The sequence below is a fragment of the Halichoerus grypus genome, chromosome 9, assembly GCF_964656455.1.
Source record: "Halichoerus grypus chromosome 9, mHalGry1.hap1.1, whole genome shotgun sequence".
Classification (NCBI taxonomy): domain Eukaryota; kingdom Metazoa; phylum Chordata; class Mammalia; order Carnivora; family Phocidae; genus Halichoerus; species Halichoerus grypus.
Window position 1 is genome coordinate 2445561 of NC_135720.1, and position 26293 is coordinate 2471853.

At 47.6% G+C, this 26293-nt stretch overlaps 1 protein-coding gene across 5 annotated transcripts in view; it reads right to left on the minus strand.

The window, feature by feature from the left end:
• Nucleotides 1–1854: 1854 nt before the first annotated feature.
• The window catches only part of CCR6 (C-C motif chemokine receptor 6), a 36739-nt gene continuing 12300 nt past the window's right edge, over nt 1855–26293 (minus strand). Inside the window, exons 5-9 of one of the 5 annotated variants that reach the window (XM_036095687.2) lie at nt 18741–18855; nt 16742–16837; nt 8975–9070; nt 4490–4599; nt 1855–4390 (exon numbers count right to left, since the gene is read on the minus strand). In XM_036095687.2, the coding sequence (XP_035951580.1) occupies nt 3272–4390; nt 4490–4498 (1128 nt within the window). In that variant the 5' untranslated portion in view covers nt 4499–4599; nt 8975–9070; nt 16742–16837; nt 18741–18855 and the 3' untranslated portion in view covers nt 1855–3271. The other 4 variants (XM_036095685.2, XM_078054472.1, XM_036095686.2 and 1 more) reach the window with 4 other exon arrangements.

Here is a 26293-nt window from a genome sequence, read left to right on the forward strand (position 1 = left end):
AGTCACAGGTGTATGTACTGAATCCTGAAATGTGAAAGCCAGTCACAGCAGATCGTCCTGAGCTGGGCATGCTGCAGCCTCCAGGCTGTAAAATCTCTGAGCACAAAGACAGCATGCATGTCAGGGTCCCTGTAGGGCCACGAGCCGAGTGTAGACTAGTCATAGCAGTTGGACTTTGGGGGGCAGGACAACCCACTAGTCTAACAGTAAACGTGGAACATCGTCGCTCTTCCTGGCGTCGTGAGGGAGGACCTGAGGTGCTCCCAGAACTGGGTCACCACAGCAGGGGCCACCTGACCTCAGCAGCAGGAGCGCCCTGCCTAAACACACGGGGGGCAGAATAGGGTCCCACGGCACGGCCGCCACCACCGTCTGCTACCGCAGCTGCCCCCCCACGCCGCGTGCCCGGAGGAGGCGGGTTTGGGGAAATTCGCACCGCACTGCTGCGGAGCCTGAGGCTGGGACCCAGGGTAGCAGACTGGCCTCTAGAATCATGGCGCCGAGCCTTGCTCAGAGGACGTGTTGCCCCGGTGGGTGGGGGGGTGGGTGTGGGGGCTCAGTTACTGCACAGATTCAGTGGCAGGTGCAGTCTGACCCAAGACGGCCGCCGTCTTTTCTCACCTTCATTCCGTGGGGATGCGCCTCTGAAAATCTGAGAAGCTGGGGTGGAAATGGATATTTGGAACACCCGTTATTAGAAAGGAGGAAACTACCTGGAAAAGAACTCTCAAGTATTTGAAATTAACTTTAATATGAAAAGTTGCTCCACCTGCAGAAAACATGGTTATGGGCTGGATTGTGTCCCCCAGATCCACGTGCTTGTGTCCTGGCCTTCAGTTCCTCAGCCTGGGACTGTATTTGGAGAGGGGGCCTTTACCGAGAGGGAAGACCCAGTGAGGCACAGGCAGAAGGTGGATGTCTGCACACCCGGAAGAGAGGCCACATCTGCCCACACCTGGACCTCAGACTTCCAGCCTCCAGGACTGCGAGACAGTGAATGTCTATGGTGCAAGCTGCTGGGTCTGGGATATCTTGTTACGGCGCCTTCCCAAATAACGCACCGGTATACTATTAGCATAAACTCCGTAGTCATTTAGACCAGATTCTCTGTGCCTACACCTCCAGAGTCCCTGGAATTTGCACACATTCTCAAAAATCTTAAAGGGATTTGAAAATATTGTACTTTTCTGGCCTCATTTTAAAACTAGCTTATTTGTTCAGAAGCAAATAAGAATGCAGTCCGCAAGGTGATGCTTGAACACCTGTCATGTAGGTTTGTCATTTGCAAGGTGATACAGTGCCTGAATTTTCACCTTCGTTTGAGATTTACAAAGTATAGTAAAATCTCATTTATCTAGAAATAACTGATCAACTACTTTGTAACAGGAACCAAGAGAAATCGTCTTCTGGTCAGCACAAATAGTTCTGATCATATGTAAACACACACGTGAGTATGTAATAAATGTAAGCATGTGTATACAAGCAATTTACTAATAACAAACTGGCAAGTCCTAAGTCACTGCCCCTAGGAAGACAGCTCTGACCAGAGCAGAGAGCTGGTTCCTCAACCATAGTAGAATGGTGTTTGCAAAGGAGAAGAGGAGGGTTAACGGCAGACACATGTAAGGTCCAGCCAGAGCCTGTCAGTGGGAGGAGATTTGGGGAAACCAATGAAAAAAAGATACCAGAACTATTAAAGAACAATCCAGAGCCCCTTAATAAAGGGTCAAAATCCATGCGGTTCTGTGTTTCCAGAGGTCGTCGATGCATTGCTGCACCAAAGAGTACGGGTGTGCCTGTTCTGATGCTCAGGGCAGCAAGAAACGATGATATTGAACAAAATAAAGTTATGTATTGTATTTCGGAAACACTTTTATTCAGTATGGCTGAAATTAAATGGGTTATTGCATAAAGAAGTAAGCTTCATTTATCTGAAAATTCGAATTATACAGAAGAGCTGATTTCCAGCTGTGCCACAATAAGCGAGCGGTTTCCGTGCCTGCTTAGAAACACAAACTTATCTCCACAGATTCTCTCGGTGCATCGGCGATCCTACAAGGAGCATCTGAGTAACAGCCCCTGTGTTTCGAGTGCTAGAGTCCAACGCTCATAAGCTGGAAGGATGCGCAACCTCTGAACACCTCTGTCTCTGAGTCAGAACACTGGTTCAGCTTTATTTTGCAAAGCTAAAACTATGTTTGAAACATACAGACTTTGAATCCTAAGCTATCGCGTTGAATTTCATATAGAGATGCAGGTCAAGCTTACAAGAACAATAGAAAGTTTCAAGAACAGATTTCTCAGGATTATACATGTCAGTATCTTTGTAATTCGCATCAGTACCTTCTAATACATGCCTGCATTTTTGTAATGTGGTTTTATTTTTTCTACTTGTGTTCATATGTTTACAAAGCACTCTCAAAGCTTGAGTTCTAGGAACTTTCTAGAAGCCAGAAATTGGATTCCATGATCAACGTCAGACTTTGGGTAAAACCACCTTAAAGTCAGCAGCGGAAGAGAAGGATCCCAGCTCCTTGCCCACCCTCCTTGCCGACCCCTTGGCACAAGGGTCCTCTCTGTGCTGCTTCTGCTTCTGGACGTGGGACAAAAGCTCTTTCTGTGTTGTCTCGGGGAAGCTTCCTTGCATTTTTTAAAAGAAGATAATTTAAACACCTTATGCTCTAAACTGCGCTATAACCCCACTTCCACTCCGATTTGTGTAACAAATAGTTACTAAGCCCCTCTGTGTGCTGAATGTATGCTGTTCCTATGCGGCTTCGTGGAACTCTACCAGATTTTGGGAGAATTACCGACTGCAGAGAACGTTTTCTTGGGGAAATAAAGCAAACATACACTTTCCCGATGGCCTGTTGCCACCTGATCTGCCTTATCCGTGGTGACAATCAACACCAGTGCGTATCCAGCCGCTGTCCATCTCCCCACGCCACTTTTCCAGCTTGGGTGAAATGTTTCACCTTCTGCCTGAAATGAGTTGTGTGAGGGCTCTTAAGTGATTTTTTTCCATCTTGGTTTTCCAAACCCTGTGCATTTTGCTGTGATCAGGAGAAACCGTGCTCTAGAGCTGCTTCACGAATATTCCTGAAAACATCCACGCTTGTGCACGGTTGGCTCGGATTCCGCATTCCCTGGGGCCTGCTTTGGGGAAGGCCAGCTGTAGGGTACCCTGGGGGCTCGGGGCTGCAAGAGGACAGTGTTCCTGAGGGCATGTCCACCGTCCCCGAGCCCCCGGGCACCGCCCGCTCCGGGCCAGTCACATGGTGAAGGACGACGCGTTCTCGTTGTCCACGGTCTCGCTGTTCTGCCTGGAGGTGAAGGTTTCCGAGTACAGCCTGGAGCAGGAGAAGCCCGGCGCCTTCTGCCTCCGTCGCACACACCACAGATCCTTCACGATCTTCAGAAAGTAGCTCCTAAACTTCTGCCCAATGAAGGCGTAGAGCACAGGGTTGAGACAGCAGTGCAGGAAGGCCAGGACCTCGGTGACGTTGGTGCTGTAGCCCAGCAGCTTCTGGCCGTGGCAGGAGCGGTTCATCCTGCCCAGCTGCACGGCCGTCACCAGGAGCACCATGTTGTGGGGGATCTGGCAAGCCAGAAACACCAGCACCACCGCAATAATCACACGGATGGCCTTGTGCCGCTTGGAGTTCTGAGCCTGCACTAGGGTTTTGACGATGAACGTGTAGCAGAAGATCATAAACACCAGTGGGATGAAGAAGCCGAAGAAGAGCTGAAGCCCCAGCATCAGCAGCTTCCACTTGATGGGGTTGGAGGCCTCGTGGTAGCGGGGCTCGCACACATCGCTGCCCTGCACGCTGTACTTCTGGTTGAACACGAACGTCCAGCTGGAGATGAGCATGGACAGCACCCACACCACCAAGCAGATCCTCCTGCGATGCGCCAGCGTTCTGGACCGCAGCCGGAACGACTTGGTGGCCTGCACGATGGCGATGTAGCGGTCCATGCTGATGCAGGCCAGGAGCAGCATCCCACAGTTGAAGTTGACGGCGTAGATGCCCTTCATCAGCTTGCATATGGCATTGCTGAAAATCCACTCACCCGTGGCGTGGCTAACAGCCCAGAACGGGAGGGTGAGGACGAACAGGATGTCGGCAATGGCCATATTCAAGAGATAAACGTCTGTCATGGACTTGGTTTTCTTATAAAAAGCAAAGGTGGCCACCACCAAAATGTTACCCAAAAGGCCAAAGACACATATCAGGGAGTAAGCCGTGGGCACAAAGAGCCCAGAGAATTTTCTGACCTCTTGCAAGGAACACAGTAAGGTGTCATCATCAAATGAATAATCTGAAGTATTACCCAACCCAAAATAGTCCTCACTGAAGCTGAAGACAGTGCTGAAATTCATTGCTTCCTGGAAAGTGAACAAAGGTAGAGTTAGTTGTAGTGCAATCTGCAGGTAGCCACAGCTGACCGAAATTACACTCCGAGCCGAAATAAAAGAGATGCTCACCCCACTCATTGTGGTGCTTGTTCTTGGCAGAAATGGCAGGCCTGGTATAGAAGGGGATGGACGTTCAACCCCTCTGGTTCACCAGCAGAGGTAACGGGGGGGGAGTGAATCTAAGGAGGAAAGAAAGCAAATACACTGTGATTGAGACAAGTATTCCGGAGCCAAGAATTACGTTACTAGCATTCCATTTCACTTGGACACAAAGGGTGCACGGAGTGCTATTTTGCAGGAAAATATTCATTTAGAACAACGGTCTGCAGCCTCTTTCTGCAAAAGACCAGACAGTAAGTATTTTAGGTTCTGCAGGTCCTATAGTTTCTGTCCCAACGACTGGAATCTGCCCTGGCAGCTTGAGACCAACAGGAGACAACTTCACACGTGAATGGGCTCAGCCAGACTTGGTTGCCATGGCTACAATTTGTCAATCCTTGATCTATGGTATAAAGAAGGGAGATACCAGCAAAACCACAGGTTCTGATCTGCACAGAAATCTTGGTGCAAAATGCATATTTAATGACACTCAACAGGGTTCCACTGAACAAAATCCACAGAACTGTAAGTGTGTCTAGAATACTTATGATTTATAGCTTACAGTATGATTCACCCAGCTGGGCATGTGAGAATCTCTTGTAGAATTTTTTAAAGTTTGAGCGTGGGAGTCATTCTCGAGATATGCTGAATAAGGTTCTCTGGCTTGAAAGGCAGTAGGAACGTATATATATATTTCCTACAAGACACAGATAATGTCAGCGTGCACTAGAGTTAACAAGCACCAATCTGCTGGGGCAGACACATCATAATCATCGGAAACCAAGCTGGGGGAAGAAAGGTCAAGGTTAGTGTGGTTCAGGATGGCTCAGTGGACAGGCCCCCTCGGTCCTTGGAGAAGGGGCGTGGGGCAGGCAAAGGGATGGCAGAGAAGGCGAGCAGGTGGAAAGGAATAGCGAGTACTGAGCTGTGCAGCAGCAGTGTGGCCGACCCCTCTGGTTCAAGGTGACTGTTACCAACCAAGCTCTACGGAGCAAGTGATGTGCTGGGAATGCCCAGGGGATGATGCATGGGGCCAGCTCAAGAAGTTCATCAGTCCTCACCTACACGGTCAATATTGATACCCGACATTTTGGGGAGGAAGTCAGTATTACACAAAGCTCACCCTGCGGATTTTCTGACATACTTCTCATATCACTTGATTCTCGTTGTGTTGATTACACAGTCACAGATCAGGTGGCCCCAACCCCATTTCCTCCCTAATGCCTGGAGCCATCACTTGGAGAGCGAGTCTTTGCTGCCTCTCAGCAATTGCTCTGGACATGACACTGGGGGCGGGGAGGGGGGTCACCTGTGCACTTCTGCAGTGACCTGCAGCTGTGCATTCTCACTGAGGGCTTTAGGGTGTGCAGAAAAGCCACAACATAAAGCCTTGATGTTGCAAAAGCATATGAAGAGATAAACATATCCATCCGATTATCAAATGAAACATGTCAATCAAACAGGACTACAAGATTTACGGTTCAGCCATGATGGATTCACAGAAACCAAATGTACTCTACTGCATTAAACAACCAGAAAAACCTGTAAAATATGCTAACAGTTTTCAGACATTGGGCAACAGATGTCACAAGAGTAAAGTACCTGACCAGAAGAGAACAGGTGAAGTGAGCTATGACCTGAGCTCTGGGAAGCCCCCAGCTTCCAAGGAAGCAGTTTCCAACTGCAGAGCATGCGGACAACCTGAACAGGGAATGGGGACCTCACTGAGGACACAGGGATCAGGGTTCTGGAAGGTCAGGGCAAGACGAGGTATGGGAGAGGAGGGAGCTACACACAGAGAAAGGAGAGCTGCAGAGAGGCGTCCTTGAGAGGGAGCAATGCAAGAACATTTTGAGAAAGGAGAGGCAGAGAAATCCTCAGATCCCTCGCGGGCTAAAATAGTTCTTTCCCACAGAAGGCGTAGCAGCACCTTCTAAGTCACAGGGCATGGGACAGCATCCTCAGAACAATACCGTTTGAGGAGTAATGCACCTAAAATAATCCTACTTTAAACACTACTCTGGGCCTGCCACAACAAAGTTTGAAAGACAGTCTCAGATGACCCATCTGATTCCAATAACATAACTACATCCCAGAACAAAGTCCCAAATCGTTTAAAGGCACGCAACGAATTCCAGCCTTCAGCCGTGTAAAATTCATGTCAGGCATCCAAACAAAAATGTCTAGACCATTGGAGGCTGAATGTTTGTATCTCCCCAAAATTCATATGCTGAAACCTAATCTCCAAGGCGGTGGCATTTAGAGGTGGCGCCTCCTCTCATGAATGGGATTAGTGTTCTCATAAGAAGAGACACAGAGAGCTTGCTTCCTCTCTGCTCCATGCCTCCTGAGGACAAGAAGACTGAACCAGGGGGTCCTCACCAGACACTGGGTCTGCTGGCACCTGGACCTTGGACTTCCCAGCCTCCAGAACTGTGAGAAATAAATGTGTCCCGTTCAAGCTACCCTGTCTGTGGAAATCTGTTACAGCCTCTCACATTGACCATGACACAGACTTTTGAAGAAACAGGAAAATATGGCCCATAATGACATGAAGAAACAAGAATGACAGAGACGACTGAAAAACCTGCCCTGGTAATTACTATCAGTATGCTCCAGATGCTCAAAAAAGTAGAGGTAAGCACCCATACAATGAAGAAAATGACAAAAAATATAAAAAAGACCTAAATAAATGTTCTATAGATGAAATACAGAACACATAAAATGAAAAATACACTGATGAGGGTTAACATACACAGATCAATTGTGATTCTATGCCCTAGCAATATTTGGAATATTTGGCAATTAAGACTGGAAAAAAATTATAATAGCATCAAAAAACATGAAATAAAATACTTATGACTTCATCTTAAAAATCGATACAAGATTTCCATGTTGAAAACTATAAAACATTGCTGAAAGAAATTAAGATCTAAGTTAAAGGAGAAGTGTATCAGGGTCTGGATTAAACAATCCAATATTAAGATGTTGGTTCTCTCCAAACTGATCTACAGATACAACACAATCCAAATCAAAATGGTGGCAGGGTTTTGGAAGAAACTGACAGCCTGATCATGAAATTGATATAGAAATCCAAGGGATTTAGAAGAGCCAAAACCATTTTGAAAAGAGGACAGAATTGTAAGAGTCATACTACCCGATTTCAAGACATACTATGAAGACACAGGAATCATGACAACATGGTATTGGTAAAGGGATAGATACAGAAATCAATGGACCAGAATAGAGTCCAGAAATAGACCCATACATCAATAGCCAACTGATTCTTAACAAGGGTGCCAAGGTAATTAAAGAGGGAAATAACAGTCTTTTCAATAAATGGTACTAGGACAACTTCATGCATAAGAGGTTGATCGTTTCTTTTACCTCATGCTACAAACAAAAAAATAACTCAAAACGAATTATAGATCTAAATGTGAGAACCAAAACCATAAAACATCTGAGGAAAACAGAAGAGAAAATCTTTGTGCCCTTGGGAATGGTAGAGATTCCTTATCTAAGTTGCAAAAGGCATGAACTGTAAAAAAAAAAAATTAAATAAAAAATTGATAAATTGTAACTGATCAGAATTTAAGGGGCTCCTGGGTGGCTCAGTCGGTGAAGCATCTGCTTCAGCTCAGGTCCCGATCTCAGGGTCCTGGGATCAAGCCCCACGTTGGGCTCCCTGCTCAGCAAGGAGTCTGCTTCTCCCTCTGCCCCTCCCCGCTGCTTGTGCTCATGCTCTCTCTATCTCTCTCTGACAAATAAATAAAATCTTTAAAAAAAATTTGTCCTTGATCAGAATTTAGAACTTCTGCTTTTTGAAAGACGGGGGCACCTGGGTGGCTCAGTCGGTTAAGTGGCTGCCTTTGGCTCAGGTCATGATCCTGGGGTCCTGGGATTGAGCCCCGCATCAGGCTCCCTGATCGGCGGAGAGCCTGCTTCTCCTCCCTCTCCTTCTGTCTGCCGCTCTGCCTACTTGTGCTCTCTCTCTATCTCTGTTAAATAAATAAATAAAAATCTTTAAAAAAAAAAAAAAAGTAAAGTAAAAACAGACCATGGAATGAGAAAAAATTTTTGTAAACTTGTATCTGATCATGAATTGTATCCAGAATATACGAAGAACTCTTAAAATTCAACGTCAAGAAGACACAACTCAATAAGAAACAGGCAAAAAATGTGAAGTGAGTTCACCAAAGGAAATACATGGGTGCCAATTATGCACAGAAAACTTTTTCAATGGATTAGTCATTAGAGAAATGCAAATTAAAAGTGCAATGAGATACCGTTTGTCACCCACTCAATTGTTGAAAGTCAGAGGTGGACAAGACAGGAGGCGCGGATGGAGACATGGGAGCTGGCCAGCGCTCGGCCCCAGCGGTGGGAATGCGAAGTCACACGGCCACTTTGAGAAGACCATGGGGCGATGTCATGTAACGTTAAACATGCACTTACCATGTGAACCAGCAACTGACTTACGTATTTAGCCGAGAGAAGTGAAAATGAAAGACTAGTACTTGAATGTTCACGGCAGGTTTATACGTAACAGTCCTGGATCGGAAAGAACCGAAGCTTCCATCAGCAGGTGAACAGACAAGTAAGTCGTACCATCTCCATATCACAGAACACTGCCCACCAACCAAAAGGAACAAAGTCCTGATGTCCGCTCCATGGGGGGGAATTGCAAAGGCATTTTGCTGGGTAAAGAATCCAGACATCTAGGACCAAGCATGGCATTATTCCATTTACGTGAACTTCTAGAAAAGGCAAAACAGGAGTGATGGAAATCAAGTCCGTGATTGTCCTAGGTCAGGGATGAGAAGAGATTGACTGAAGGGGGCACAGGGACCTCTCCGGGGTGATGGAAATGTTCCCTATCAGGATTGTGATGTTGATGTGCATTTGTCAACACCCATTGACTCAGATACTTCAAGTTGGTGACATTCACTGTATGTAAATTATACCCTGAGAGAGCGAATAAAATAACTGCACACAGGTCCATACAAACGTGCTGGTTAAGACAACAGGTGCTGTAGGTCGGAGTCCTCCCCAAGGACGGAGGGGTGTGTGCAGGTTCATGAGCAAGGCAGGATTTGAGGCAGCCCCTGAAGGAGGGAAAGCACAGACTGGGGGTCGTGGGGGACAGGTGAAGGGAAGAGGGGCAGACACAGCACGGCGGCCACAGGGCTGCTGGAGGGACTGAGGGGATGGACCGCATGGCAAGCCGAGGGGGCCGTATGGGCTCCCAGCGAGGTGGGGTCGGTGGGGTGGGGCACGACGACATTCGGGTCACACGGAGGCTCGTGGCTAATGAGGGAGCGGGCAGCAGAGCAGCTGTGAAAAGGGGACATCCCCGTGCGCTGTGGACACGGTGCCCAGCTGGAACCCCAGCTGGAACCCCAGCTGGAACCCCAGCTGGAACCCTGCTTCAGAGAAATGGTTTCTTTAACCACACCATGACCTATAATGTCTTCTGAATTCAAATTCAATTCCGTTCAACAAAGGCTTATGAGCCCTCTGTTGAGGATGATGCTGGGGATACGAGGATGAGTCACAGGTCAGCTCCAGGTCCAAGCAGCCGTCGGGTAAACAGACGCAACACTCGCAGCAATCCTGTAAGGCCGAGAAAAACAAGTGGCCGGCTCTCGGCGAAGAGAAGGCCAGCGTCCAGAGGGCCTTCCTAGAGGGCGTCCACCCGAGGAGCTGGGTGGGCGGCCCCGGGGGGGACGGGGTGCTCAGGCCAGGTTGGGGGGCACGGGGTGTTTGCACCTGCTTGGTATGAACAATCTACAAATCTGGACAGCAGTGAATTCAATGCTGTTGTGGTTAAGAATCAGTGTTCTCAATAAAAACACTTGTCACGTTTCCGTGGATGCCAGCCACTCAGCGTGATTGAAGTGATTCAGCCTGCCCAGACCACCATCGTCACCACAAAAATCATGCGAATTGTGCTGAGGAAATCGTATTGGTGACAGATTGGCATCCGGGCCACCACAACCCATAAGGAAGCCTATACATGTTTTGTGCAAGTAAATTACCTCAGATCTTGGGTAGCAAGTGTCACCTTTTTGGAGAAACAAGTTCTGGACTTCTTTGTTCCAAACATTGAGATGGTAAAGTCATGAAGACATTTTTGAAGACCTTCTTCACTGAACAGGGGCGGGGGGGGGGTGTACTGTCTTATCCACCGGGGTGGGGACACGTCCGTTCTTCGCTGAGGTGACAAACTCACAGTCTCGAAGTTTCTGGACACAGAAGGCTTGCCCCACCTTGTTTTTAAAGCTCATTTCTCTCTCTCTCTCTCTCTCTCTAGCATATCCTTGTTATCACCACCATTCTTGCCAGGTCTTATTTTGAAGATCACATCTAAAGGCACCAGGCTCAACCGATTCTTAAAATGTAATTTGCTTATCTTTGAAATTCGAGTATTTCCTAAGTCACTGTCTCTCCCACAGCCGGGAATACGAACACTTCCCCAGAACCAGTTAGTATGAAGAGAATCTGTGGGACGAACTGTTCTGAATTGTCCTTGGGAGGAAGTTTCAAGGCTTTGGAGGGGAAATCATGATGACACGATTAGAAACACTACTCTGTTCAACCTGGTTTTGCAGTGAGGAGCCTTCCTGCCTGGTACTCGGCTGCTTTGAGTAAAGTGCCGACTGTTGCTGGCTCAGGCACCCACTATCACCACCTGCCTGAGCCTCGGCCCCCTCGGGCCCCTGGGGTCTCACATCCAGCCCACTGTGGCATGGCACTGAGTGAGACGCGGGGACCAGGAGGCCCAGATCCGGTGGCTGAGGCCCGTGGAGTCCCACCGGAGAACAGACTGTGTTTGCAGAGACAGAGAAGGTCAGCGCCCTGGTGCAGATGCCAGGCAGGACGCGGACATGTGTTAGGAAGGGCTCCGGGGCAGCCCGGGATGGAAGCGCCGAGCGCTCAGTCGGGTGGGCCCGCACTCCAAGCCTGCTTGTCGTGGTCACCAGCGCAGAGCAGGGAGGCATTGTAGACACTGCAAATCTGTGATTAAATCTGAAATCTATAAGTCCTCAAGATGTGGAAGTATGATCTAGGTGGTGGTTTGTGAGCTGGGTGCCTGCCCAGTAGAAGACCCTTACTGGCACCATGCTGGGCTCTGTCCTCAGCCCTGTGCTAACCCACTATTTCTATGAATGTGAGGGCCAAAAATAGAGGAGGCAAGCTCATCAGGCCTGAAGATGACAAGACGCCTAAAACTAGAATTATTATATTGGATGACAGAATCAATGTGAAAAAACTCTGGACAGAATCAAACAATGGGTCGAATGTCATAGGGTAAAATTCAGTGGGGAAAATAGGAGGTTCTGCGCTTGGATTTGAAGAGTCAATTACACAGATAGAAAATGAAAGCTTAGCAGCAGGATCAAAGGTAAGAGTTTTATTTGATGGTAACTTCACTGAGAGATGATTGAATCTGTATGACAGGTACAGCGCTGCTAGCCAAGCGTCTAATGGAAGGTGACCTTCATCTACGTCGTATTTTCCCACCTCAATCACATACTGCTTGCACACTTCCTAACAGACACACTGTTCTGATAGACAGGGTCAGTGTGTGCGGCTAGCAGAAGCAGGGCCCCAGAGATCCCCATGCCCTAGTCCCCAGAACCTGGGGAAACGTGCCTTTCCATGCCAAAAAGGACTAAGCATTTGAACCCTGAGATGGGGAGATGACCCTGGATTATCCAGGTGGGTCCCATGTCGCTTCTTGAGTCCTTAAAAGTGGGGATCTTTCCCAGCCGAGATGGAAGAGGGAAGAGAAGAGATTCGAAGCATGGGAGGACTCAGTCCATCGTTGCTTTGAAGACCAAGCAGGTGGGTAGCCTTTGCAAGCTGGGACCGGCCCCCCTGACAGCCAACGTGAAGAATGGGGATGTCAGTCCTACGGCCACAAAGAGCTGAATTCTGGCCACAGTTTGATTGAGCAAGGAGACAGATCCTTTTTTGAGAACCTCGGAGAGGAACGCACCCCTGCCAACAGCTCCATTCTAGCCTGGTCAGACCTGCCCTGGACCCTGACCTACAGAGCTGTAAGGTACTCGGTCTGCGTGGCTGAAGCTGCTGACTTTGTTACGACAGCAAGAGAAAACTAAAAACAGTGCTCGCTAAATGCATCCTGTTAAAATTCATTTGTTTTTTAGGTCAAATCAGTAAAACTCTAAGGTTTAGAATGAGGTGGGTAATAGTTCCAGTGACTCTGCTCCCGTCAGACTCCACGGAATTCTGATTGCACTACCGGAAACGTGAGCAGCCCAACGGCCAGGCCAACGAGAAGCACCCAGTCACCACGCCTGCGAGCGCCAGTCGCCTAGCCTAAAAACAATGACGGGTCAGGTAGGAATGAAGTCATCAACTAACCTGCCAGGTTGCCGTGTGAAAGAGGGTCTAGCCTTACACTCCCACGAGCAGAGGTTACACAGACAGACTGTGACCTAGCATCGGAAGAACGGTTGGACCGTTTAGCAAGAATGGCACGGGCCCCCTCAGGAGATGCTCCTCTGTCAAGCACAGGTGGGTGAGTCTTTACCGAAAATGAGGTGGCTGGGAGGTGGATCGGACCCACTGAATCAGAATTTCTGGAGATACAGCCCTTTGGAAAGGCAGGCTTACCAGTAGGCTGCCCCTCCTGCCTTTCAGCTGGGGCTCCAGCGACCGTGAACCTGGACCAGCCCTCCTTGGAAATACGCTAATGGCCTTTGCCAAGGGACAGAAACCTGGGTGTCCCTACCTAAACATCTGAACGTGCTTTTAAGCAGACTATCCCTGTATGCCCACATTCCTGACTGCATATAAACGGGATTTTATGGACTAGGGGCACTGTCCACGGGAGGACGGGAATCAGGCACCCAGGGATCTCTTATTTGCATGATGAGTGGGTATAAACTGGGGACCTTTGTGACAATGTTTTCACACACACACTCCAGAACACTGCATGTTGATTTGTTACTGAAACCCGTTTCCAGTGAGCTATGTCTAAAGGTCTGGGGCTCCTCCAGGAACGCGCCTGGTGCTTCCCTGGGGAAAATTTGATGTCGGAAGAGAGCTGTAGGTCCTGTGGATGTCTGCTTTGACCACTCAGCTCTTGGGTCCCACACACTGTCCACATTACTCTCCCCCATATTCATGTGTGGGAACTGCTGCTCCCGAGGGAATCCCAACTTCAAGGGACCAGATCACTGGGAGAGACCAGCGTTTGAAAGTGGTTTCCAGGAAGGCTCTGGGTGGGAAGAAGGGAGGGAGGTTGGGGGGAGATGGCTCTGTGGTTAATAAGTTTGGGAAATGCCACTGACCGCATCCTCCTCTTGGATACTGACGCAGCAGTTTCTTATCAATGGCTCTTCGGAGCCCTGCTTGCTTGAGCAATGACAGCTTCCCAGACCCACTCACCCTCAGAATTAGAGGCTCGAAGTAACCCCTGAGTGACTCCCTTCTCATAGTGAGCATGCTCAGAACTGAACTTTCATTGAAAGATACGCCTTCGTGGGGCTCCGCTTCCTGTTTTAGAGGCATATAACGCTAAGTTAAATCTCATGAGACTTTTGCATCTAAAGTTTGAAGCCATATGAATATATCACCCTTCTAAATGAAAAGCAAGTGTGCTCAACCCCAAGATTGCATGTATGCACGTGGTCAATGATCATTTAGTCCCTGCTTTTCGGTCTTAACATTTCAAAGACTTTGTTACTGCCCATAAAAAGAAAGTGTTACTTTAAGAAAAATTCAATGTTACTTAGAGTAACATTTTAAAAATAGCGTTTAAAATGTTAACTTATATTTTTATTGCAATAAGAGAGTGTGACTCCCTGCACAATTTTTGTTAGATACCACATGCAGAAGAGTCTCAGAAACTAACAGCTAATTGATTAAGTCATTCAAAAATGAAGTGAACAGGAGTGCCTGAGGGGCTCGTCAGTCGGGGTCCAACTCCTGGTTTTGGCTCAGGTCATGATCTCAGGGTCATGGTATCGAGCCCCATGTCAAGCTCCACACTCAGCACAGGGTCTGCTTGAGATTCTCCCTCTCTCTCTCACCCTCCTCCTCCCCCCACTGTCTCTCTCTCTCAAATAATTAAATAAATCTTTAAAAAAAAAAAAAAAAAGAAAAGAAAAGAAAATCTGATACTACATGCCCTAAAAACCAGAGCCAGCCCAGGAAGCCAAGGAAAGGGTACCAGCGCACCCACTACAGTTGAGAAGCCAGCCCAGGCCCACCCCCCCCCACGCAAGCGCGCCCCCTGCGGGCAGAGGAGCCCCGCCGTGCCTCTGTTCCCTGAACTCAGAGCTTTGGGAGTTCTTCAGTCACCTGACCAGGGGCAGGTAGGAAACATTTCAAGTCCTTAGCAGCAAGGGTCCTAGCTGGGGCCAGCTAACTGACGCACACTCAGGCTGGTCACACTCTGTCGGGACCAGGAGTGGGTGGCGGCAGGCAGAGGGGCTGCAAACGGGAAGTAGGAGCCCCTAGAGAAGAGACGAGGTCTGGAAAAGCAGAAGGGGCAGCCAACACACCAACTTCCACTGCTTGTCCTTTGGCCAAGGGCAGACTCTACCCAAGAAAACTAAGTGTGGGGAAAACATTAATAAGACGTCAAAATATTATCAGCAAGGAAAACTGCTAAAATTTTAACTTAGTTTATAACAAGTTTAACAGTTAAAAATCAAATGAAAGCAGATTTTAAATCTGTACTTACTTTCATAAATAGTGATGGCCCACAAGATACAGAACAAGAACTAAAGAAGAGTGTGTGTATGTGTGTGCATATACCTGTGTGCACAAGAGTATGAGTGTAAATAGGCTGTGTGTGTATACGCATGCGTGTGTGTGTTGTGGATATGTGTGTGCATGTGTTTGTGTGTGCATATGTTGTGTGCATGCATGTTTGTATATTGGTGTGTGCTCATATGTGTGTATACACATGCATGTGTGTGAGAGCACTGTGGGCGTGTGCTATAAATTAAGTTATAATTGCATACTGGACACGGGGATCACTGCTTTACGTCTATTATCTCTTTTAACAAAAACCCTTTAAGGTAGACACTATACCCATTTCTCAGATGGAAGACTAGAGGACTGTTCACTCTTAACATTCTAATTCACTTTGTCTCCACAGGGTCTTCCTGAAGGACTGTAAATTCTCACAAGATCTTAGATAATACATATATTTTCAAACCTTTTAATTGATACCAGAATCTCTTATACTGCAACTACAGGTATTCAATAAATGTATGTTTTCTCAGTTCATTTGAATCATGGGCACATAGGGTTTTATCCTTTTTTAGATAAACATCAGCCAAGCTGAAACTCTAGGCTGGCTTCCTTCTGCTTTCGAATAAGAGCGGTTAAGAGAGAAGCCAGAAGGTTTTTTCCAGTGATTTGTATATAGGTTTGTAATTTTTTTTTCTTTTGGTTTTTTCGCTTCTTTGGAAGCTCACTTTTTTATTTTCTTTTTTGTTTGCAGAAATCATACTTTTAATCATTGCAAGAATAGATTTAATACAGACCTTGCATTTATCTCTTTACAGTGCTGATCTCCACAATCTGTTTCCGCTACTGCATAGGCTTCAGGGGGAATCTATGGCAGACTCTCTCAAAGATCATTATGCATTCTTCTGTGGTCATGGGACACTGACTTCTTAATCATTATGGCATTTGCAGACATTATCAGAGCTTTTTCTGTATTGCCCCGAGTCTCATAAAAATTTCCACCCCATCAATTTCTCTTAAACAACACCTTACAAGCTCCTTCCCACTCAATCCCCAGCTACTCAAAATGCCCACTCACTATCTTCCATTGCACAGATCACATTTTGCATTGGTTTCAAAACATTTCTTAGCTTAGTTTTTAGCTCTTCAAACTTTTTGTGTTAAATAAATGACTGCATTTCACTCAAGACCGCTGCCCTGCAGGTATTTAACTACAGGAAGAAGCAATGCCCAAACCATCCCCCACACTCTAGGGCAAGGCAATTAGGATAAAATCGCTCACTGCACACTTGGAGGAAAAGCGAGATTTTTGAAAGCACGATCCTGTTCCTAAAGCCAGAAAGACAATGTCTTTGCAAAAGCAAGACTGTTTGATCAAGTGCAACACACTCACCAGGCCAGTGTTCTGGAATTCCTGATGCCCCTCAGGCGAGGGTATCAAAGAAATGAAGACAGTTTGAAAGAAGCGAGGGGCTTGGCCGTGCTCACCTTAGAAACGCCGTGATCCGACGGGAATTGTCCTGTTACACCCCTCCTGGTGATGCTTCACGTCACCGCTGTGATTCTCTTGACAAGGTGCAATTTCTAATAGCCATTAAGAAAAAAGCAGTGAGAGACCAGAATTGGCCAAAAGCAAATTGCTGAACTACCACTTCCTACTTAAAAGTAACGCCTATTTGCCCAAATGCAGAAGGTTAACCATGTATATCCTGTGGGGTATAAAATAATCATATGACTCCCTGGAAGCGAGTCACGCCTGAGGAGGAGCTGAGGAGAGGCTGAGGACCTGGGTGGCGGTGCTCCTCACAGTGACTTCGAGCTTCTCCACTTGTGGTAACGGTGTGTGCTCAGACCTTCTCACTCCTTTGCCTAATTATTTCCCGTGAGCAAGGAAGGACACTTTGCAAACTGCCTGGGAAGGCGTAGACGTGTTTGGGAACGGGTACATGAGACTGTGGTTAGGGCAGCCCCTGGAGCCCCTGTGCCTGGATTTCCCCCAAAATCTGTGCACCCGCAGGTAGGCTCCTGACCCTGCGGGGACTCCACAGTTCCTTCCTCTGTCAGATTAACGGCCGAGTGGCTCTAGCCTCAGCGTGTCCTGAGAAATATGGCGTGGGTCCCTGGGAAGCAGGGAGAACAGCGCTCACGCAGAGCAGGCTCTCAACGAATATGAGCTATTGTTGTGTGATTTGGGCCATAAATACAAGTCCCTAAAAGCTGGGCACGTGATCTTTATGAGATGGCAGGTAACAGATCTGAGTGCCCTGCCGTTAGAGGTAGCAACTGATGATTCGCTTGGGGAAATCATTTTTAGGTGCGAGTGATTTAAAAAATGCAAAAAAAAAAAAAAAGGAAAAGAAAAAGGAGAAAGAGTTCTGGAATCATAAAGGTGTTGGTCATCATAGAGTGTGCTGCTGTGAATCGAGTCTCAGGAAATACCTAATGTTTTACAGCAAAGGGACCCAGAGATCAATGCAAGTCAGGGCCGGACCAGCTGGGGCTGCCAGGCCCACAGAGCCGAACGTCTCTGCTTCCTCCCTGAGCTCACTGGGGGCCCACAACTGCTCGGGGCCCACCCTGCGTGTCGGGCTCGGACGCTAGTCTGCCTTCACGCCTTCCCATAGAGCCCTGGACCCTGCTTGTCCCTGACCCCGAGCAAGCGTGTCCCCTTGTCAGCTTCTCTTGGGAACTGGCCGACCATAGCAGGTCGTTTTTCCTGGCAGAACAGGTTTCTCCCCTTGTCCAGCTGTCTCCCCCTCCCCCACAGTCTGCTTATCCTGACCCTGTAGAAGGCCACTCACAGACCTTATGGTCACAGGGAGCCCCAATGCCATTGTCCCTACCTGACAGGAGTCCTTTTGAATAAAAATCTCTCCATACTAAGTCCCGAGGTGTTGCTCTTTGAAAGAGCTTAAGATGTCCATCGATGTAGGGTGCCCTATTCCCTCTTCTGTGTGAGAGGAACCCCTCCGTGTGACTTCCTTCTTCGTCCCTTCCCTGTGGCAGACTGATGGTTGTTGGAGACAAAAGGGAGCACCTTGCTCTTCTTCCTTCCTTTAACTCATCATCTTCCCCCCTCTTCACCACCTCCCCCAACCCCTGAGGTTCTGCTTCTTGCTGTGGGTGGAAGCTGCTGGAAGACCTGCCTACTAGGGGCCTCAAACCCCTCACAGAGGAAGACACAGGCCCCCTGGGGAATTGGGGAATGCATGCATCCTGCACTCTCTACCCAGTCCCACTAACATCTCCTTTGATGGCCTTGTTCGGCAGGCAGGTGGAGAAGTAAGCCCTTTCATAGCAATTACAGCCCTGGACTTGGTCTGCCTAAAAAAAAAAAAGAAAAGAAAAGAAAAGAAAAACAGATCTGATCTTGCTAAGAAACTGCCCCCAAAAAACAGAAACTAGGAAAGTGGCATGTTGAGGAAAGGGACATCATGCAGCCACATGGAGAAACCCATGGAGTAGGGGCTCAGTCACAGCTCCTTACCTGGACAACACTGAGACCTGTGGCAGGGTGCGGGCCCCCTTTCAGAAGTAGAGCTCAGGGAGGTAGAAGGTGGGAGAACCTCCGTAGGCCTGACCTCCTCCTTGGCGCTCCTCTTCTGCCCCCAAGGAGAGATGGATCAATGCAGCATTAGATGTGGCCACCGAGCAGCCTTCCCGTTCAACCGTTCCATCTCTGAGGTCGCTACTCCGGGACGCACTGCCTGCCCAGTGCTCACTGTGATCTTTACCCCAATATTCCCTCTGTGTTTCAAAGCAAATCCAGATTATAGGTCATCCTTAGGAAGCTCAGACCCATTTTGTCTTCTTCTCTCTAGAAACTGGCCTATATCAAAAAGCCTGTGAGGTCTCACCCTTAGGAGATCTTCCTCAAATTTAGAATTGTGCTGCTCATTTGCATAGACATTGTGAGCTATGTAAAAAGCAAGAAATACAGTATGCAGTTATGCATTTTATGTAAACAATTTTACAGTCTGAAAGTTTGACAGCACATGGCAAAGTTCATTCAGAATGAAGTCCAATTGCAGTTGGTAAATGAATGCCCTGTCTATAAGGAATTGCTTCAGACCGTGGGGAGTCTGTTTGCTTTAGTGTGAGGGGGTTATGTGCAGGTCCGAGCTTACCAGCGACTATTTGTTCTAACTGCTGGGTTTCACCGCTGGGGCATCTTTCGGCTGCAGGACCCTCTAAAATGCAGCAAGAAATGAGAATCTGGCCATGCAGACCCGGCAGAGAATCCACACTGGCTCTCTTAAGAAGGAAAAAGTTAGAAGGAAAAGCAGATACTTGGGAAATGTGTATAATTATGAATAAACAAATTTCTTAAATTATAAACATAAAATCATAAAAATGTCAATGATTTCAAGCAACAATTTTGTAAAGAAAGCTTTTCAGTCAAATTGACTTCCTCACGGTCGTCTTGAGTGTTTCCTTAAAGGAAGGCAGAAGACTCAACATGCTTTTGACTTTGTGGGTACTTTCAAAAGATGATTCATACACAGATGATCAGTGTCTGCGGAGGAACACGTGGCTGCACATCGATGCGCCTTCAACAGTCTGGTAGGCCCTTGGCCCTTACTGTTGTAACAATTCCCACTCGCCACTGCGCAGGTGCACAACCTAGTCATGTGCAATGTTTCTGAGAAACATGCCTGAGTCTCGTTCCAGGGGCCAGTGTGCTGGAATGGTGGAGACCTAGCTGACCTTGGTGCTCTGTGTACCTCTTGTGATAGTGACAGATAAGAAATGGCCACTTTCCATTCTTCTACTCCCAATACAGTGTGCTGCTCACATGTCAAGAGTAAAATCTAATTTCCATCTTCTTGAATCTAGATTGGACCTGGCGACTTGCTTGACCAATAGGATAGAGTAGAAGTAGTAATCTGGGATTTCTAAGGCTAAGTCACAGAAATGCAGCTCCCTACTGGGCCTCCTGGGATGCATGCTTCCTTTTGGAACCCAGTGGAAACCATGCAAGGAGAGGCCGCATGTAGACAGTCTGCTGGGACCCTGACGCCAGCCAGCCTGGTGGGACTCCAACCTGCCCACTAGAGCCTTTGGATGACTCGGGTATGAGCTTCCCTCTGACTGAAACTGCTCAAGAACCACTCAGCTGAGCCAAATCAACCCCCAGAGCCACAAGAGATAATAATAATAACAACAACAATAATAATAATAGTAATAATAATAATAATAATAATAAATCATTGTTTTGAGCCGCAACTGCAGGTGGTTTGCCAGCTACATAGATAACTGGAATGGTTCTCTACTTTTCATCATGCACACTAGACCTCCTCTGAAATCATAAAGATGTATGAAAAATGTTTAAAAATAAAAAAAACCTACTTTTTTTAAGGAAGGAAGGAAGAGAGAAAGAGAAAGAGAGAAGAAAGAAAGAAAAGAAGAAAGAAAGAAAGAAGAAAGAAAGAAAGAAAGAAAGAAAGAAAGAAAGAAAGAAAGAAAGAAAGAAAGAAAAAAAAAGAAAGGCCACCATTCCCAAGAAAAGCAGCAGTTAGAACAGGTGCTGGAAGTGGGGGGGTGGGGAGAGGGGGGAATGAGAAATCTAAAGTGGTGACGTTGTTGGAAAGGTAGGAGTGGGATACGTTGAAAATAGGATATCAAACCCAGCAGTGGTTTGCATCTGTGCCATGCTGTTTGGATCTACCTCTTTTCTTCCATATAGAATTAAGAAAATGCTACTCATCAAATTATGTCAGCAAATCCCCATTAGGATCAAAGTGTATTTTACAGTGGGAATTACCAGCTTTGCTGACATCTCAAATTTGAGACTTTACAAAGATTTCAAGCTGTGTATCCTTCATGTTCACTCCCTGCTCCAGCTTTGGGCCTGCAGGGTTTTGACATGCTGTTACTCTACGCCCTAAAGTATCTGGCCTGAAAACTGTACTCAAAAAGCCACTCCAACCTAATCCACCTCTTATAAGTTCATATTTTCAGATAACTACCACATGCATGATACTATGTACAGATACGTGATGCAATTTCTTTCCCTCCTTTAAGAAACTTACACAGTTGGAAAGCAGAGACACATCCCTGGTGTTGGCGCCACGGCCGTGTGTGGCAAGGCTGAATGTGCTTCATCACTGAGAAGACGGCATTGAGAGGTGGAGAGTTCAGAGGAGGGAGGGAGCATGTGCTTCTAGCCACGGCACCGGTCCGAAGAGTCTTTGTGAAAAAAGAAGGGCTGGCGCTCAACCATGAGGGATGAGGAATATCTAGCCAGGTAGGAGGGGGTAGGGAGGCAAACAGCACCAGCAAGGAAAGCACAAAGATGGACTGCAACATGAGGACAGATAGAGGGATGGGACAGCAGGAGAGCTTTGTGAGTCATGGAGTGACAGGGAGCAAGTTCACAGAACTGACTGGAGAAGAAGTGATACCATGTGGAAGTCACTGAGGGGAAGGAGGAATAGCTGATAGTCTAAAGACAGGCACCCAGGTGCTTTGGGTTCCTACCTTGACATGTCCCTTATTCTATGTCATTAATCCTCAGAACAAGATAGTGTTGGTGTTGTCAAACTGAAACTCAGAGAAATAAAGCAACTTCCTAAAATTCATACACTTAATAAGTTGAAAAGCTAAGGCTCAAAGTCATGTCATCTGATCCCAAAGTTCATACATGTTTAGGAGATATTTTGGAAAAATTAGTAAGAAACAAGACAAAGAAGGAATTAAAATGATGCCAATTTCTTCATCTCAACAGGACAGAGAGATAAGAACTGGAAAGTTATTTCTAAGTTTCTAACATATTCCTGTGGAGAAGTTACAGAGACTGGTCTGAGAGGAAGGAAATGAGTTTCACTTAAGGTACACAGAATGTGAGGAAATGAAGGTCTGTGTAACTGGAGATTCTTGACATGACTTTAGATCCATCTCAGCCACATATTAGTTGTTTTTCAAGCCAATCAATCTCTGGGATCTGTCTCCTCATTGATAAGATAAAGATTAAAGATTTACAAAAGATTAATGTGAGTTTAAGACACATAAAGTGCATATCACCTACAGTATTTGGCCCATAATAATAGCTGAGGGTGATGATGGTGATAGTCATGGTGGTGATGGTAGTGATGGTGGTGATGGTGGTGATGGTGATGATAGTGATGATGATGATAGTGATGATGATGGTGGTGATGATGGTGGTGATGATGGTGGTGGTGGTAGCGATGATGGTGATGGTGGTGATGATGATGGGGGTGATGATGGTGGTGGTGGTGGTGATAATGATGGTGATGGTGGTTATGATGATGATGGTGATGGTGGTGGTGATGATGGTGATGGTGGTGATGATGATGATGATGGTGGTGGTGGTGATGATGATGGTGATGATGGTGATGGTGGTGATGGTGGTGATGATGATGATGATGACGGTGGTGGTGGTGGTGGTGATGTTGATGGTGATGATGGTGGTGGTGGTGATGGCGGTGATGATGGTGGTGGTGGTGATGATGATGATGACGGTGGTGGTGGTGATGATGGTGATGATGGTGATGATGGTGGTGATAATGGTGTTGGGTCCTAAATGTGGGGCTATAGCAGAGATGCAGGAATGGTTCTGCACAGAGAGGTTGTAACTGAGCTCCGAGGTGTGGACAGAAGTCTGGGAGCTTGTGCTTATGCTTAGGAGCAGAAGGACAAATTGAAGTGAGGAAAAAAGACAGGAAAGAAGTGGCCAGAAGGATAAACCACTCAGTATTCCTGGGGTGTCTGGGTGGTGCAGTTGGTTAAGCATCCAACTTTTGATTTCAGCTCAAGTCATGATCTCAGGGTCCTGGGATCAAGTTCTGGGCTCAGCAGGGAGTCTGCTTGAGATTTTCTCTCTGTCTCTCTCTGTCTCCCTCTAGCCCTCTCCCTCTCTCCCTCTCTCTCTCTTTCTGTCTCAAATAAATAAGTAAATCTTAAAAAAAAAAAAAAAAAAAAAAAGAATTAACACAGGATTCCTGAGGCAGGGGAGGCAGGAAGTGCCCAGAAAAGGAAGTGAGGACTGAAACCTGGTGTGTGTGTGTGTGTGTGTGTGTGTGTGTGTGATCACCAGTGTTTACAGTGCTCTTTGAAGACAAGCTTTCAGTATGAATGTCTGAGTGAGGGCTGGTCGAAGGCTCTCAGAGAGACGGCACCGCGGGAGTGGAGGCTACAGCCGTAGTGAATGTGTAGCTAAAAGATCAGCGGTGAGACTCACAGCAACAGAATGGAGCTACGGAGAGCAGTGGGCACAAGTGAAATTTTCGTGATTCAGGAGCGCCTGGGGGGCTCAGCCAGTCTGAGCGGCCGACTCTTGGTTTCAGCGCAGGTCACGATCTCAGGGTCGTGGGATCGAGCCCCACGTCAGGCTTTAGTGCAGAGTCTGCTTGAGATTCTTTCTCTCCCTCTGCCCCTCCCCCACTGCTCTTTCTCTCTATCTCAAATACGTAAATAAATCTTTTAAAAATGTTTCATTATTCACCCTCGGGGTAAGCAGACAGCACCACTGACCCCCACACGGGACCCCGGGACCCACACCTGGGCTCAGTGGCAGCACTAGGGGCACACACTGACCTCTGCACAGTCCCGCTCTCCAGCACCCAAAGCTCGGGTCCTCTGACTCAAGTTGTTTTCTGCTCAGCCCTCAGGCACAGCCCACCAGGGCAGAGGAGATCCTGGCCCCGTGAACCAGCAGGGGACCCCTGAGCCCACAGGGACGGGGCTCAGCCTTTCACACCAGCACTGACCTCCCGGCTCTCCTTATGGGGCTGCCAGGCTCAAGGTGGCCAACCACCCTGATTTGCCAGGGGGTGGAAATTTCTGTGCTGAAAGCTGCACAGTCCTGGTCACCCTGGGTGTCACTGAAGTCCTTGCAGCAAGAATCGGGACCAAGGAGCCCTTCTGCCATGATTGGGACGGGCTGGGTGCGTCCCTCTGGAGCAGGACTGGGCCCGAAAGCAGGACCCTGAGAAAGGAAGAGAGAGGCTGGTTGGACCAGAGGCGGGGGCCACGGGGGAGAGGGCTGCCCCACACACGGGACCAACGCTGGCTGGCCTCATTCTCAGGGGTACCAAAGGAACACTTGGGCCAAAAGGTATGAAGAGGAGGAGTTCTGAGGAAATCAGGCTGCCCAGTCAGGAGGTCCGGGAGAATTAGGCATGCAGGGAGGCAGCATAAGAAAGTGCTCCGACAGGATCCCTACGGATGCAGCCCCCGCGTCCTCGAGAGATACACCTTTAAGATTCTGTGTTCCTGACACTTTGTGGCAGGTGGCTGCCCAGCTGCTCAGCAATGGGGACACGCGACCCCTCACACGTGACATTCTGTGCGTGTCCCATGCCAGGCACAGCCACTGTTTTAAAGATGAGTTCAACTGAACTAATATCATTCTTTATCTAATGCCCAGGTCCTTCAGAATGGGAGGAGAGGTTTTCAAAATGTCAAGTTGGCCTCATGACAGTAGCTGTCTCTTTATAGAATTTTGTTTGAGGCCCCAAATTTAAAGTTCTAACTCTGACCACAACATTCTAGACACAGGAAGTGTGATAAATGATGAGTTTTTATAAGTAAAAGTGAGAAACTATGACAAAACTGTGATCAGAATACAGCCTGGGATGAAATGCATTAAAATGATGGTAGTGGTTGCCTGCGGAGTTAGAAAGAGAAGAAATATCATTTTGTTTCTGTGTCTCTGTGCTTTCCACACATTTAACAATGAGTTACATTGTTTGCATAAGGAAACAATTTCTAAGAACAAGGAAATCTCTACTGCGGCAACTATTACAGATAGCACTGCTGGAAAACCCACACCTTCAGGATATTTCCTGACCATCTTCACTGGCTGAGTGTTCCTGTAATTGCAATTTCTTTGTCAGTTTCCAGAACGGTGAACATGCAATTTTGCTTCAAGTGAGAAGCAGGAAATGTGTCGGAATGTTGGACGTCCGCTCAGCACAGGAAAGCTAGAGAACATGGTATTTTTGACCGAATGAGACAATCAATAAAATAGGTCTAAGAAGCTCTAAAACTAACTTCCAATGGGACTGGTCTCTCTCAGACTTAAAAATATCACAAAACTTGGGGCACATGGGTGGCTCAGTCGTTAAGCGTCTGGCTTTGGCTCAGGTCATGATCCCGGGGTCCTGGGATCGAGCCCCGTGTCGGGCTCCCTGCTTAACAGGGAGTCTGCTTCTCCCTCTCCCTCTGCTCCTCCCCTGCTTATTCTCTCTCTCGCTCTCTGACAAATAAATAAAATCTTTTAAAAAAATCACAAAACTCTTCAAGGAGGGCACAGTGGATTTCACCAGAATACAGAGCGAAGGTGACAGAAGGGCCTCCTTAGCACCTGTCCCACCAGATCAGGAACTCAAAGGACACCGTGGCCTGGCGTTTGACCTCGAGAACCGCCCCGCACGTCTCGAGAGGAGATTCGGTGACCAGGTGCTCGCCGCGGTTTCAGAAGGGCAGGGGGGGCGTGGGGAGAGGCGAACCGCTGCAGCTGGGGTCATGAGATCGGAAAGAGCCCAAACTGACGGAAAGACCAAAGACTTAATGTATCGTATTTTCATTTAATTATACACACGAAACAGGGGATAGTGGCTTACTAAAACATGTTTATCTACCGAAAGAAGTCTGGGAAAGAAAACTGGACCTCCAATCAAATGATTTCGATGTCGATGAACCCACAATAAAATCTCAGGTCTCCTTCCTTGAACCTGTGCAGTCATCAGTGCCTCAGTTCCTCCGGGTGCTCACTGTGCATCACGGGGGGGGCGCCCAGCTCAGGGCCCGGGAACCCCGCTGATTCATTGTGTTCCCCAGTGACCCAGATTCAGGGCCTGCATTTTCTTTCTGAGGGGAACAGTCAGGCTGATTTATAAAGGTGCTACGGAAATGAGAAAGGGTGACGTCAGGATAGACGGACACAGCCTGCTCCCCAGAAACTTCCACACACACTTCACAAGACACCCCCATATACACACCCACACACACCTCCCACAGACAGCCCCATATACACCCCACAACACACACCCAACATGCATACACCTGACACACATA